General features: G+C 42.4%; 1 protein-coding gene across 3 annotated transcripts in view; it reads left to right on the forward strand.

The window, feature by feature from the left end:
* aopep (aminopeptidase O (putative)) overlaps positions 1 to 15,074 on the forward strand; it is a 79,281-nt gene that overhangs the window by 4,923 nt on the left and 59,284 nt on the right. For all 3 annotated transcript variants that reach the window (XM_084360033.1, XM_084360035.1, XM_084360034.1), the window contains exons 5-6: positions 743 to 956; positions 1,293 to 1,414. In XM_084360033.1, coding sequence (XP_084216159.1) covers positions 743 to 956; positions 1,293 to 1,414 — 336 coding nt within the window. The remainder of the gene's footprint in view (positions 1 to 742; positions 957 to 1,292; positions 1,415 to 15,074) is intronic.

Below are 15,074 nucleotides of genomic sequence, written 5' to 3' on the forward strand. Positions count from 1 at the left end.
CCATGGTGAAACTTTCCTTTCGCCATACCAAAAATGGTGTAGGTGAAGTTTGGGTGATGGATAGGGTGCAGCACTTAATCAGGTTTTATGACAAGTACATTAGAGCTTGCACCATAGTACGCTGCCCAGCAGAAATGATCCAAGACCAAAAAAAACTAAAGTTGACATAAATTTAAAGAGGTACAGGATATAGAGTGGAGGTTGGGGCATTAGAGAGGGCTTGCTTGCTCTGGGTAGGGCAGGGTTGGGCTGGGGTCTCCCTCTCTACTGGCCAGCAGGTTGGCAGGTCTGCCAGTGGTTTCCAGTAATCCTTCTCCTCCCCTCATGGTTTTCCTCCAGCAGCAGCCCAGCTGTAGCCTGCTGCAGGCCCCAGGAATCTCCCGCTACAAGGAAGGCCTTTATTTTCAGTGAATGACTCGAAGGAAACTTGGACGCCGCTTGAAGCCTTTGGAACGGTTCTGATGCTGGGGATGGAGTTAGTGCTGGATATTGGATTTAGAGTGAATGAGATTGCATGTCGGCACCTAGATATTTTTGGGACTGCTGTGGTTTGCCTTTGTGACGTATATATTCCATATTTCCACTGCTTTCGTTTCCATGCTTAGCACAGAGAGCGGGACATACTGTACCATATTTGGTTCACCAACTCAAGATCTGCATATTCTTTCAATATGAAAATTAATTAAATTGTTGTTATTAACCTTGGAATAAACTTATCCCTCCCTGTTTTAATCTGCTACAGAGGAGACCAGACCACCCGCTCAGACTCTGCATTCTGTTACTCTTCCCTTGAGGACGAGGGGCTCTCTGTAACTGATTATTCAGGCATGGTGGATGACGGCATCTCTTGTTCCCATGGCGACTACCCTTGCCGATTTACTGAGCGGTCGGTGAGGTCCCAGCGGGTGATTCCACACCGCGTGTTTGGCCCCGTCTGCTTGCTGCACAAGGCCCAGGTGGAGTTTTGACAAAGAGCCACTGAGACTTGAGCTAATTTCATTTCATATTATCAAAAGAGACGGTTAGCATCAGTAAATGCTTGTATCATTATTCTAGAGGTTTAGAGCTGCTGTCTCTTTGTAAAATATGACAAAAACCTAAGACTGTGTCACACGAGGGCCACTCAAAACATTCCTTACACTCTAAACTACATTTACTACATTTATGAGTATTAAATCAGTTGAAGTTGAAAAGCAAATTCATTATATATACTAATAAAATATGTCTAACCCATCTGTATCAATGGTAAAACTGTCAGTTGTTTCAAAAACTTGTTGCTTTTCCTTTTACAGACAGTCCTCAAGCTGCTGCCTCGATGTTTGGCAGCAGCCCACACCGTTTTGGGCGTTCACCCCTTTTCCCGCCTTGATGTTCTCATCGTCCCAGCAGGGTTCTCCAGTCTGGGCATGGCCAGGTAATGACACCCAGGTCTTTTTTAGTAGAATGAGGAAGGTGTAGATTGGGCAAAATACTGGAAAGAATATAGGTTAAGGAAGTGAGGAAGACAGAGAGGACACGTAGTGACCAGGCTTGAAAGTTAAAATTTTGTGTGTGAAGCAGATCTTTTATGGAGGTAGATAGATAGGTAGATAGATTTCAAAGTGTGTGCTGGATTATTAAACCCACAGTAACTGTTACTTGTACTCTTTGGTGGCAGCAGAAGCCTAGCAACATTAAGTATATTTGGAGTTATGTTTACCTCAGTTCATTTAATGAGCCTACTGTAAGTCTAATATTAACTCCCTTTATCTTGTTCAAAACCAATAAATGCTCCGGTAAGTTCAACAACTAGTAGCAGTCAGTTGGCTGATTAGTGCTTTGCAGTGTGTACAATGGGTTCTCATATCTTTGTTTGATGCGTTTGGAAAACAACGCTGATATGAGCTGTGAGAGCGAACCAAAACAGTTTAGTTACGGGCCGTAAAACCCAAAGCAAAGATACAAACAATGCTAAGATGCTCCAACAATGGTGGTATTTATAAAATTACATTAAAAAACATCTCCAACTTTTAATAAAAAAAAAAAATGAATATAGCAGCTTTAAAGTCCTGCAGGCATCACTTAGTATTTTAACTGTAGTCAGGCCAATTTCTGGACGATACATGTTGTAAAGAAACAGAACATCAAGGATTTGCCACATGAGAAAACTACAGCCAGCACTTAAAAAAAAAACCCCAATAACTTTATCCTGCTGCTTCTGGTTTGGTTGTCTGGGTTTCATGATTAATGACATTCTTCCCATTTCAAAACCCCCTCACTCTGTCTCATCTTCTTTGTGGTGATCTTTCACATTGGATGTCTTTTATTAAAGAATTAAGGAGTTGAACCATAACTCCCTCTATATTCAGTCAGTCACCTGTCATCCCTCCTTTTCTGTTTTTTTCACAAACATTACCACTTTCAACATTAGCCTGTGGAATTTATCTTCTGACCTGCCTCTGTTAAATGCTTTTTTTTATTAGCAAGATAATTAACGTTAAGATACTCAAGCAGCAATATATTAAAGCCAGACAAAGTGTCACATAAGAGTTGGCAGACAAAAGAATCTACAACCTCTACTTAAACCCTTTTTTCATACAGTATCCCTATCTTCTTTAATTGGCCCATCATTAACCCTCTACTTTTCATCACTTTTTCTAATCTCTCAATACATTGCTACTCCTCCCTTCCGCCATCCTCTGTCCAAACCCGTCAACCCTTTTTCCATCCCAAACAGCTCGCCTTCTGTGACGTATTCCCACCACACCTCTTAACCTGTTGATGTCTTATTTAAATACATTTATTATTCATTATACACTGTAGCCATGAAGTTGATGCTCTCAGCAAAGTCAGTCAAGTTGTATTTCTCCCTCCCTTCCTTCAAACATAACTTCCTTTTTTCCTTTAATTCATTTAACCCACCCTTACAGACCTCAAACCCCTAACCCCAAACCCTGACCCTCTTGATGAGAGAGGTGGCTAACCCCTTGTCTGGGCACAGCATCATTGACTCAGCGAGTCAGTCAATAGCCTGCTGTTACAACCAGAGGCTTCAGGTGGTCTGCAGGCTCTCTGCTCCACATTGGACCTGTGTGTATTTATGTATCTATGTTTGTGTGCAGTATTAGTGGAGGCTTGGGGGCAGATGGGTGGGCTAAAAGCCACAGGCTGACAGATTCACTGTCCTACGCACTATAGATAATTCTCTGTGTACGTCTTTGTTCTGTCCATGTTCCCCTCTGTAGATTCTTTCCCCTCCACTCCCGTTCCATATTTATCCCCCTTTTATTACCTTACTCTCTCCCGTTTTCTATCCTGAGAATCAGTAATGTCCTGCTTCTGTCACTTCGTCTTCACTCCTCGATGTGTCTTATTTTTCTCTTTTCTTCTCCCGACTTTCCGTTTTTCTCTTTGCCCTCATAATATCCCTAAATCTCCAAGCCCCCTGTGTTTGCCGTCTTTCTTTGTCCCCGCCACTTCTTGGTACGGTCGATAGCTCTTAAGTCCTGGCCTCTAGCATTCTACGATAGTGAGAGTTTTTCTCTGGAAAGCAAGTTTTATATTTTCTCAGCTGGCATACTGTGTGCCTGTAGATATGACTGAAAGCCAGCCGGTAGCAATACAAATGAAATAATAATTGGAAATTGATGCCAAATAAAGACCGTCAATGACCGGCCTTTTTTAAATGGTGTTGATAAAGTAAACTGATTGGGCTGGTCAGTGAACGTTGTCCCAGTGTCTGCGGTCTGCAACCGCAGTCTCTCTTTCTCTCTGTCTGCCTTTTTCCTCTCCCTCTGCGACCTCCCTGGAGAAAAGCGCCCCAGACAGGATATGAGCTCATACCTGAATATGTATTCTGTGTGAATTTCTGAGGTCGTAGCCAAGAGTGGTCTCAATCAGCGATTTTTTTGAAGGACAGAGAGCGACAAGAGGGCCACAGTCTGGATCTAGTTCTTAACTTTGCATACTTATTTCGACTACTTCACCCAAAATACAGAGCGCTCTTTTGATCTACGAAGAACTTTTCCCCTCATCTTGTGAAAATCTGTCTCCCTGCTGTATTTATTTTGAATGGACATCAAGTGTTAACAGAGAGGCTGTTCTGCTGTGGCTGTTGCCTGACGGATGTTTTCTTTCCCTTATGAGGATAACTCCCAGGCACTTATCCCTCTTGCCCCAGCTGCTTAGACTCCAGTTAGCTGCAGATGACAGGGAAGAGATTTAGGGCCTTCATTAAGCTTCAGACAGCACCTGCACTGACTCCCTATAAAACTCCGCATGGGTCTCAACCCAATGTCAACTCACTGCATCCTCCATCAGTGCGGGTGGTTTGGTCCTGCATGCCTCCGCACTTAACCACGAGCCTGTGCCGTAGGAAGGCGGGGAGGTCAACCAAAATGGAAGATTGAGATGGAGATGAGAAAGAGACAAAGAGGGTAAAGGCGGGGTTCATGACAGGCCAGCGGACCCCCAGGATGTGGGAGAGGATGTGTGGATTATTCCCAGCAACAAAAGCCATTAGCTTCTGGAAGGACTTCAGAGACTGGCGCTATTTAATCTAGAGATTGGGAGGTATGTGGGCCCCAGTGCTTGGGATGGAGCCAAGAGCCGTTTTTTGTGCAGTGCCCTGGTAGAAACAGCAGGAGTGGAGGGGCTATGAGACGGGGAGCTGTGGCAAGGAGGCATGAATCTGTTGTGGTGTGATACAGAGAAGGGAGGGAGGGCGGAGGCGAAACGGGAGGATTCACAGTGGCGTGAAGTTTTTATACTGAGATACAGAGAGGGAGGGCAGGAAACCGAAGATTAAGGAGTCAAGTAAGGGCAGGTCTGCATTCAAGTTAACACTGTGCACCCATAGGGCTTTCTGATTTTCACACACACACACACACACACACACACACACACACACACACACACACACACACACACACACCAACAAAGGATACTAGGCTTACGCAAATGTAGCTTCCAGGGGATAAAGCTAGTCAGCACTTCATAGGATTTAACATAAGTGATATTTGTTTATTTTATGTAACAATGAGAGCATCAATCTGTTATATTTTAACATAATCCGTGTGATCTACTTTGGCTCCAACAGTTCTTCAGCAGTCCAAGTTATCAACAGATGCATATTAGCCTGCAACAGGAGTATTGTGTAACAAACAATATTGTCTCTCTATTCTTTCTAGGTGTACACTTTCTTTTTCCGTTTCTTTCTGTTCCTGTGACACACCAGCATAATGTAGAAGTGCTGCTGTGTGTCCTCTGTACAACTTTTAAGACACCCAGGAGCAGATAAGGGAGAGGGAGAAAAATACAGAATGGTTAAACATTGACAGAGGAGTATGGATGAGGGATGTCGAGGTGTCTCAGATAAGAGAAACACCGGATGAAAGAGTTGCATTCGGTGAACACAGTTGGGGAACCCCTTAAAGTTGCTTCCATTTGCAGTCCGTTTAAGAAAAAGCCCATTGTCCCGAGAGATGAAGAACATGGGGAAAAAAACTAAAGCTGGTTCAGAGCAGCCATGGTCAGACCTCCCACCGTTTCCTGAACATTAATAATTAGTAATGTGTGTGTGTACGTGTGTTTGTACATTCGTGCCTTTATTTTCTGTTGAGCATTAGCTCACACTATTTTCTTTTCTTTCTGTTTAATCTGGATACGTAATCTCCTCATTGCATCTCAACCACGTCATTTGGTTCCGACTAGGAGTGACAGGAAGGGCATGGCATTTCCTCTCGCCCTTTGAAGCTGAGGTCTATGTGTCCCAAAGCGTATGCAGGACTAATCAGACATCGCTGGGTTTTGTAGCGCGCTCAGATGAAGACATGTCTGACGTCCCTGAGAAAGCGGTGGTTTCCCCGCATTTTGTTCAAAAAAATTACACAAGTGTTGAAACGTGCCTTTTAGTCGTGTGGGCGATGTGGGTTTTGTTTTGCTACGCTGTAGACAGGCAGATTCCTGTGCTTGTGTTTCAATGAATGAGTGTTTTGTTCAAATAATGGTGTAAGGATGTGTGTTAAGTGCAGAGGGATGACGTCAGAGGAATGCACACAGATCATTTGTCCTTGCTTGGTATCTGCTGTTTTTCTCTGTTGGAGAACTTTTTCTAAATGAACATGTTTTTGACATTCTGGTTCTCAACACTTTTAATTGAGCCAGATTAATGTGCAATTATTTCTGTTGGGGTTCTTGTGGACGGGGAAGGGAGAGCCGCCCCAGACCACTTGATGGCGGGCTCTGATGAACCCACACACATGCCGAAACATATCAGTCTCTCAGCACGTCTCGTTGCAAGGCGAATAACACGAACACATACAGACAGGCTTCTTGAGATCATGTTTATTGCCAAAATACTTTTTTCCTCCTCGAACTCTTGACGCAGTTTCCCCTGATATAACATTTCTGTTTTATTCTTCTTTCTCACTCTCACCTCATAGAAGGTGCCTGCCCGAAAAAATAGGGAGAAAAGGGATCAAGTACTTAAACTGCTTGTTCCGTTTGCAGTACAGCCAAAACTAGGCAGCCATATAACTGTCACAGGCACAAGGTAAAAATTATGACTGGTGTATACCTCTTGACCTCTCTAAGTGGCACTGGAGGATTTTCAGCCTGACTTCAGTTGACTGCATTGTTTGTTTATGGGCTAGCAGGAAGTTACATTGGCCATTGGTCCCTGTTGGGAGGAAGTAGGGAGCTGAAGTACAGGGGGGAGTTAGTACCCTGCAGGATAATCCCCTGCTGCCCTTGAGCTCTTTTAGCATACCACCTGAGCTCTTTTTCATCTTTAATAGGACCAGACCCGTGGTTTTGCATGTTTTAACCCATTAATCACATTACTGCCGACCATTTCCCCAACGCATGCAAGTTTTATGATTGATTTCCTATGATCTACAGAGACACTGGGTTTCATTCATTTAAATGCGGGAGAAGTTATTACATTATGTTATCTGCACATGGAAAATGCTCCTGCAAAAGGGCACATTTATTCTGATCTTACTTTAAAAACAGCAACCTTTTTAATTTAAGAAAAGTAAGTAAAAGAGAGAACGAAACGTACATGTTTGCTCATTATTCCTCTTATTAGCTTGTTCTTTAGACAACAAAACATATGAATTTGATGACAGCTAATCTGTCATGTACACTATAAATATTTTTGCTCCGTTTCAATTTGAGAAAACAAGCTCAGTAAACTAAATATATTAAGCTGAATCAACAACTGTTCAGTCACACTGGCAAATAGTACAATCACATTTGATTTCCCCTTAAATTTTCTTAGTTTGAAGAGTCAGTTCTTCAATTATAAAAGTAATAGCCTGACTTCAATACTTACCCTTATAATGGTTTTTCATTATCGTGAAGAAAAACAACCCTGACTTATTTTAAAAGACTTCATTAAAGTGTCGGGGTACTTTTAACTTTCAACAATGCATGCTGAGAAGTCTTCTAATATGCTGATCATGTTTTTTTTGGAAACTTGTTTTGATGAGTTGATTGAACTCACAGTACATTCATGCAACTCATCATTTAAAGCCAGAAGACTTCAAGCTAGCTGAGAACTTGTGTTTATAAGTTCTGAAGTCTGAAAAAGAAAGCTCCAAATTTAAAACTCGAAATAAATACAACTTGTTTATTAACGTTAAGTTAAATTAGAAAATATAAGTTGATTCCACTATTTACAAATAATTTTTCACTTTTCATGGCATACCAAAAAGAAGTGAAAGTGGTCGTTCCTTGGAATTGAGGAAACGCATATAAAAACTTACATACTTTACAAATCATTAATGGAATAAATCATGCAGAACAAACAGCATTTAAAAGATAAAGCTGATCATTAAGGAAAAATCATTAACTTTGGGAAAGGCATTGCTGCTTATTACCATCTTAAATGGAAGTTAAATGAAATATAATAGCAGACCACAAAATGTAAATTAGAAAGATTAGATGTTAATCTTAACCTGCCCCAGTTTCTAACACGACTCTCGCTTTTTCGCCTCACTGGCCTTGATTCCTCCTCACTTTGCACCCTTACTGAATTGCACCTCCTGCCTCCTCCTTGTTGACCTATGTCGTCCCCCTTTTCTCTCTTCCTCCTTGCTCCATTTCCCTCCCAGTCCTCCCACTGCTTGTCCTCCCCTCTTCCTTCTGATGTCTCAGTGGATTTCTTGCCTTTCTGCTCTCCTCTCCAGTTTGATCCGTGAGGTAACCCTAGAAGTGTGCGACACAGACCGGCTCTTTCAGGAGGCAGTTGGGGGGTTCAGGGCGGGGAGGGCGAGATGTGGGGGGTCAGATTTTCTGGCACGGGAGACAGCTGTTAATCAAATAGTCAAGGATGAGGTGTTTCTTTCTTCCCACCTTGAGTGGATCTCCCCCCTCTTCTGAGGCCACACAAAAGAGTTGGAAAGGCAGCTCTGCATGCCTGCACCTGGACAGAAGGAGGGGGAGTGTCCTGTGCACACTTTTAAAGCGATTGCAAGTAGTTAAGACTTTTAGGTGAGCTTTATTTCTATTCTTCTAGAGTTCCCCTTGTTCCTCTGCTCCCCTCCTGCTGAACACACACAGAGCAGCTCCAAAGCTTACAATCGTTGGCCACTAATATCCATCTTTTCCTGTTTCCTTGTCTCTTTTTCTTGGTCAGGACCTTAAAGAAGATAGCAGGGTCCAGTTTAGCAAGTGTTTTGTTATTGCAGGAACATTCCTTTCTAGTTATCTTGGGCCTCTCAACTTCCCTTCTCTATCTGCAGTATAGGTTTACCTGCTCTTCTACAGTACCTTCTCACAACTGAAGTAGCCATCTTTTAACTCTTGCACTGCTTGTGCTTGACAGGAGATGGGAACATGGAATCATCAAGTATTTCTTGGGAATAATCAGGAAACATTTCAGGCGTGATGGTTTTTGAATTCTATATCGTATGAGTGATTGCTGGGATGTATGTGCAGCATTGCTTAATATTGTGCTGTTTTTTTCCTGAGTGTCATATATGCTTCCGTTGTCATCAGTGGTTGGTGAGTGATGGTGCATTGCTTTAAACTGCCCTCAGATGTGAACCTGCTGGCAACAGCTGGCATATAGTACTACATTTAACAGTAACACAGACACACTGTGCCATAACTCTGGATTAGAGGCTGTGGCAAGACAGGCCTGTCACTGCACACCCATTCTACTAACTAATGGATGAGTCCACAGGACCCATTCCCTGGAGTGATGGATGGGTCCATTGTATGGAGCAGGGGACGCTGCTGCTGGTCTCGGTGTGCATCCTGGGGCGTGTGTGTGATAGTGGAACCTAGAGACTGGGGGTAATTTCATTTGTCTGTGCAAAGCCAGACGGCTTAATGTCCGTGGGACCTCTGTGCTGAACCGGCCAAAATGAGATATTTGAAGCAAAGTGCTGTGAAATGCTCAGTGGTAATGCTTCTGATGTCTGGGTTTGCTTTTAGCCTTGGGGAGAGAGCTGTGCTCCATGCTGTTCAACCAGTTACTTTCACAATGGGCTGTTTTTTAGCCATGCCAGTGGTTTGGCTCTACGGGTGGCAGTGTTGATCTGTCAGTCTGTCTGTCGGTTGGTCAATCCAATAATTTGGTCCAAGCATATCCTAACAGCTATTGTAAGGAAAAACAGACATTCAATGGATGAATCCAAATGACTTTGCTCATCCCCAGACTATGTACGTAGTGCCAGCTGCAGGTCAAACTTAAAATGTATCCTGTGAAATATTTGGACATCTACGAGATGGATTGGCGCAAAAGTTTTGTATAGACTAGATCAATGGTTTCCAGACAATGGATCTTAAGAACCCACTAATATTTCTTCACAACTATTGATGGGTTACCATGAAAATTGGTACATATTCATTCCTGCCTCAACATTACAAGGTAACCCCACCAACCTGACACATTAAAATGTGTTTACAGGTCTTGAGGAGTACTGCTGCATATCTGAAAAGTATGGCGCTTCAGGGGTGCGCATTTTCCACTACTTACATTTGACCCATACATTTGGTATTATTCAATATTTTCATTATTGTCAACAAATCCCATCAAAAGACTAAAACCAGCAGTGAATTGATCCTGCAAACTAAGGGTTGTCTCTGTAGCCAAAGCCTTTTATAGCTCATTCCTCTGTGCTGTAGCTCTTCATTGTTGTCCCAAAACTATTAAAAACACATGAGTGAGCCACACCACTATGATGATGAACATGGTCACTGGGTTTATTTTGAGTCAAGGCCTCATATATTGTCCTGCTGCCATAAATACTCGCCAGTGTACGAAATCTGCAGCTGTAAATAATCCGGTACAAGTGTTTTCAGGCCTGCTTGTGTGATGTTAGACAAGGACTATACTCCCCAGCTATCATTAGATTTTAAAAAGTTTATGTTGTGAACCATGTTTAAAGCCACAGACAGACTAACACAGTGTGGTTTGACCATTTTGTATTCTACTTTATAAGTCACTTTTGTTTTGTCTGCATTCCTCCTCATGTGTTAATACCTGTTGATTGTTCTTAGCTTGTCAGAGCTGTCTAGTGATAATCACTCTATACATCTTTCTGGTGATTATCTATTGCGCTGTTGTGTAAGTGGGTTGTTACAAAGGTGTTTACATCAAACACCTTTCACCCACACTATATTCATCAGCTGCAGTTTTTTTTTTTTGTCTGACAGGCAGGCCAGGTGGCAGCCTGAAACCTCTGCAGAAGAGACAGCTCTGCTCGCTGGCTAATTTCACTTCGATCTCGCCTTCATCCATTTTTTTTTCATTCTGTCAAACACTTCTTATACAGCCGTGCAGTACTGAGCGGTCTCACTTTCCATCTCCTCACTGTCTCATTCTCTCGCATTACATAAGAGAGAAAAAAAATTAGTCTATTTATTACCCCACAGGCACGAAAATGTCTCAAATTATAATCCTGTGAAATAGATTTTGTCCTCCCTTTCATTGAGGCGGTAGTGGAAGCCAAAAGAGGGTTCTGAGTGCTGTGTGATGAGTGACGGGGTTTGAATGCAAATAGCTACCGTGACACAGGAATGCGGTTTATGTCACATGAATGTCACTACGACACCACCCTTTTGCTGACTGACAGTGGCCTGATGTAACCAGATGAACTCATACCGCACCGCATTAGTGCCCATTACAACACAGTAGACGCCCTTTTTTACGATTGCCCTGAAATTGACGGTAGAAGACCATGAAACTGTGATATTTTGTGTCTTTAGGTAGTTACATGTGTACATTTAGATTTCCAGTTTCCTTGTTACTGCAAATTGCTCAATCATGTGTCAGTGTTTGTTGACATTCACATACATTTCTTGCTGTTTGGCCTCAGATATACAACAGAAAAATACCTTACCATTATAGACGAATACGAGTCTGTGCTGTTTTAAATCTGTGCTCCAGCATCACTGCTCCAGCATCCTGCACACAGACAAACACACACCCGAGAACATTCCTCTGGCATGACATCAGTTTTTAGCCTCTGTACTAAACAAGGAACAAACTGCACTGTGGATTGTTTTACTGTTAAGAGAAGTTGGATCAGACATCTGCTATCACTTCCCAGCTGATACGGATTCAAAGTAGATTTGCTGAAAGTATGTGGGTGTGTGTGCATGTCTGTGCCTGTGACTCTCTGCTGCTTTATGCGGGTGCTCTGTTATGCCTGCACCTTATACACTCATTGCATCTTCATGTATAGCTCCCTGTGTGCGCACAAGCATTCTTGAACTCATCAGGTTATGACCCATGTGGATCCCATCAGTGTGATACAAACTTGACCTGCTTCGAGCCAGCTGTCTCTGTATGCATGAACGGGCTTTTAAGATTAAGCACTTGACAGCAACTAGAAACTACAGTCTAACCTTGAAACATGCCACTTATTTGTCATGTGCCGGCACTACAAAGCCTCATTTTCTTCAGACTCGAGCGGCGGAGTCACCACCTTGTTCCTGATGACCTCTGATATCTCCTCGGCTATTTCTTTTCAGGCTCTGATGCGATGCAGCGCATGTGGGTGGGGCGGCTCTCTGGGGGCCCTGGCCTGGCCCCCGTTCATGTGATCAGGCCCTACATGGAGTGGCATTTGGCCTGGCCCTGTGGGGCCCCGTCTGGGAGCAGAGAGCTGATCTGTAGCCAGCCTGGAATGCCAGACATTTGAAGTCAGACTTGTTAAAAAAGAACGAAGGGTGGTAGGAGTTTGGTCAAACAGGCCCCTGTGTCTAAAATAGCCCACAGACTCTGTACGAGAGGGAGGGGAAGGAGACAAAGCTTCTTCCCGTAAGCTGACATTAGGAAAGGCCAGCCCTTCAACCTTTGCTTGAAAGGAAAAGAATAGACAAAGTTGTAGTTTGTGTGCTCTTTGTCTTTTGTGTGTCTCTTTTCCATCTCCCCACCTGCCCTGTCATTGAGTCTTAAAAGGTGTTTCTTTACGTGTTTATGTACTGTATAGGAATTCAGGTATGTGCACAATGTGTGAAAAGTCAACACCCACGACAGGTAGTTGACACTGCACTTGGGGAAAGAGCAAAACACATTGCACAGAGTGGCAGAGAGCATTCTCTATCTCTCTGTAAATATGAATCAGATAATCTTTCATTCACTTGCTAGATTCCTTTTTTTTTCTCTATTCTCATTTTTTCCCCTTTTTTCCTCTCTAGTAGCTGTATCTTTGTCTTTACTTTGCTTCTCGCTCTCAACCTCTCATTTACACATACAGTGCACACTCAGCTCTCATCATCTTTTTCCTCGTGCCTCTGTCTCGTGGGGCTGTTTTACTGGTGTCCCAGCTATGAGCTTAGCTAGGCTAGGGATGTCAATTACAGGACTATGATAGGGCCCCTGCTGCATTATGCATGGAAGTGTCCCACTGGGGAAGAAATGGCCTACAGCCAGGAACGATGGATGGAGGGATGGAGGGATGAATAATGGATAGAGAGATAGAGGGCGAAACACTTTTGCAATCTGTGTCTCGCCAAATTGAAGACTTGCCCCGGTGCACACCTCTGAAGCTCAGAGTTGGTGACTCCGAGTTGTGAGGTTGACATGTGAGAAAGCACAGGAGGGCTTTAATCAGTGTTTCATTTTGTGCGTTAAAACCCAATGGGGTTCAACAATCAGACTGGTCACCTTAGGTCTTTTGTCTGTTATTCTATGGCAGACAGCTTTTCATCAGTTCTGTCTGTTTCCTAAACGTATGTTCGCAGTTGTTTGTGCTCATGTTCTCTGAGCATGTGTGTGCATAGTGTTGTTCAAGCCTTGAGACTCGGGCTGAACAATTAATTGAAATATTGGCCTAAAAATCATATTCTGCAGACATAAGGTAACATGCTTGTTTGGTACAGACCCGAGTAAAAATCACAATTTTATATTTTTACCGACAAAAGGAAATGTAAAAATTGGCATTCACACCAAAAATCGTGAATCATAACGCAATGGGAATAACTGTCAAAATAATTGAAATATGACGTTTTTGCATATCATTCATCCCTTCTTAAGACATAATGACATGAAGACAATCAAGAACGAAAAATATAATTAATATAGTCAAGTCTAGAATTTATGTTTGGCATTCAAATAAATGCCAGAGATTGTATTTCCATTACTTTTAATGTGTCGCTTATAAGAACACAGAGTATTCTTTATTGCACCCAAAGGGCAATTTGTTGCGCAGCGAGCAGTCGATTAGAAAGCAAACGGAGATCACAAGCATCAAAAACAGGGCCAAAAGTATTTGAATTCATTTACATGCTTTAAAAGATGTCAGTGACCATGTTTAAATCAAACGCCCCTTCATTTAACATCAAGTCCTCATCAGAAAGTAATTCATAACCCTGATGAGAGGCTCCAGACCAAATGTGTCCTCCTTCTCGTCCCCTCTATGAATGTACTTGATCTTTTATTTAAATAAAATCATTTTTTGTTATGGATTTGCGATCTGGTTAAAGTCGGTAACACAAGTCAAATGGGATCTATTAAAAGTAGAGGTCACATTCTCCTCAATATTCACTGCAGTGTTTTGGTGTGGTATCATCATTTAAAATCCTCGTGTCATTTGTGGAAAGCATCTTAACACCACAATATCTTAGTTGTTTACATGAAGAACTAGAAGGGGTAATTTAATTGCCACAAACCCTCAGATTTAAAAAAAAATAAAATCCTGTGGTATCACAATCAACAACTAATGAGCAAAGCCAAGATTACAATTTTGGTGATAAGCACAAAAACATCCGAAAATTTTCATTTTGTAAATGTTACGACCACAGGATGTCAACAAATGAGTGGAAGTTGTATTACTGAGTATCTATAGTGTGTCTGAGAATTGCAGTATTATCACTTAATGTTTGATTGATCGTAATTGTTGGCATAATCAGCAGCTTTAGTTGTTTTGCGAGTCACATTCGCTAATTTGCAACACAGAGAATGTGGAAGCACATTGTGGAATAAAGACAGCATTTGCTTACAAATGAATGTCAAATACCTTATTTGAAAGTAATCACTGACAAACATTCATCCCAGCATGCAGCAGACTTCAGATTCACATCTATTGTGGAGATGAAAGGTGTATACACACACGTACAGGTGCTACATATGTATGAATGTGTGTGAAAGTCTTCTTCTGCGTTATCCCTGACAGGTCCCTGATGTCAACTAATGTCAGTCAGTGTATCAGTGAATGTGAAAGATGCTGTTGTTATTCATCCCGACCATGGTGGGATGACACTATTTGTCACTGTAGTGATGGATTCCGCATCCCTCAGAGGAGCATGTGCAAGCGCCGTCTCTGAAAGGCTGTCTTTGTGTTTCAGACTCGCTCACACACACAGACGCAGACACACACACACACACATAACGCACTGCTGGAGCTGACAACAAAGGCGTGCTTATCCAATTGTGAGGGAATAAGATTAGGCTACAAAGAAACTCATAAGGCTAATGTTAGCATCTCCTGCTCCAGTGAGAGCCTTTGTTTGTTTAATCAGGAAAAACATGGGATTAGATTTGAGATGCTGTCTCGGAAATGATGCCCATAAGACCTCTTTTGTATGATGTTGACATGTTCCTAAATAACAGGCCTGCCTTCTATCTGATAAAACAC

This window comes from Pagrus pagrus, assembly GCF_965226575.1.
Source record: "Pagrus pagrus genome assembly, chromosome: 8".
Lineage (NCBI taxonomy): Eukaryota > Metazoa > Chordata > Actinopteri > Spariformes > Sparidae > Pagrus > Pagrus pagrus.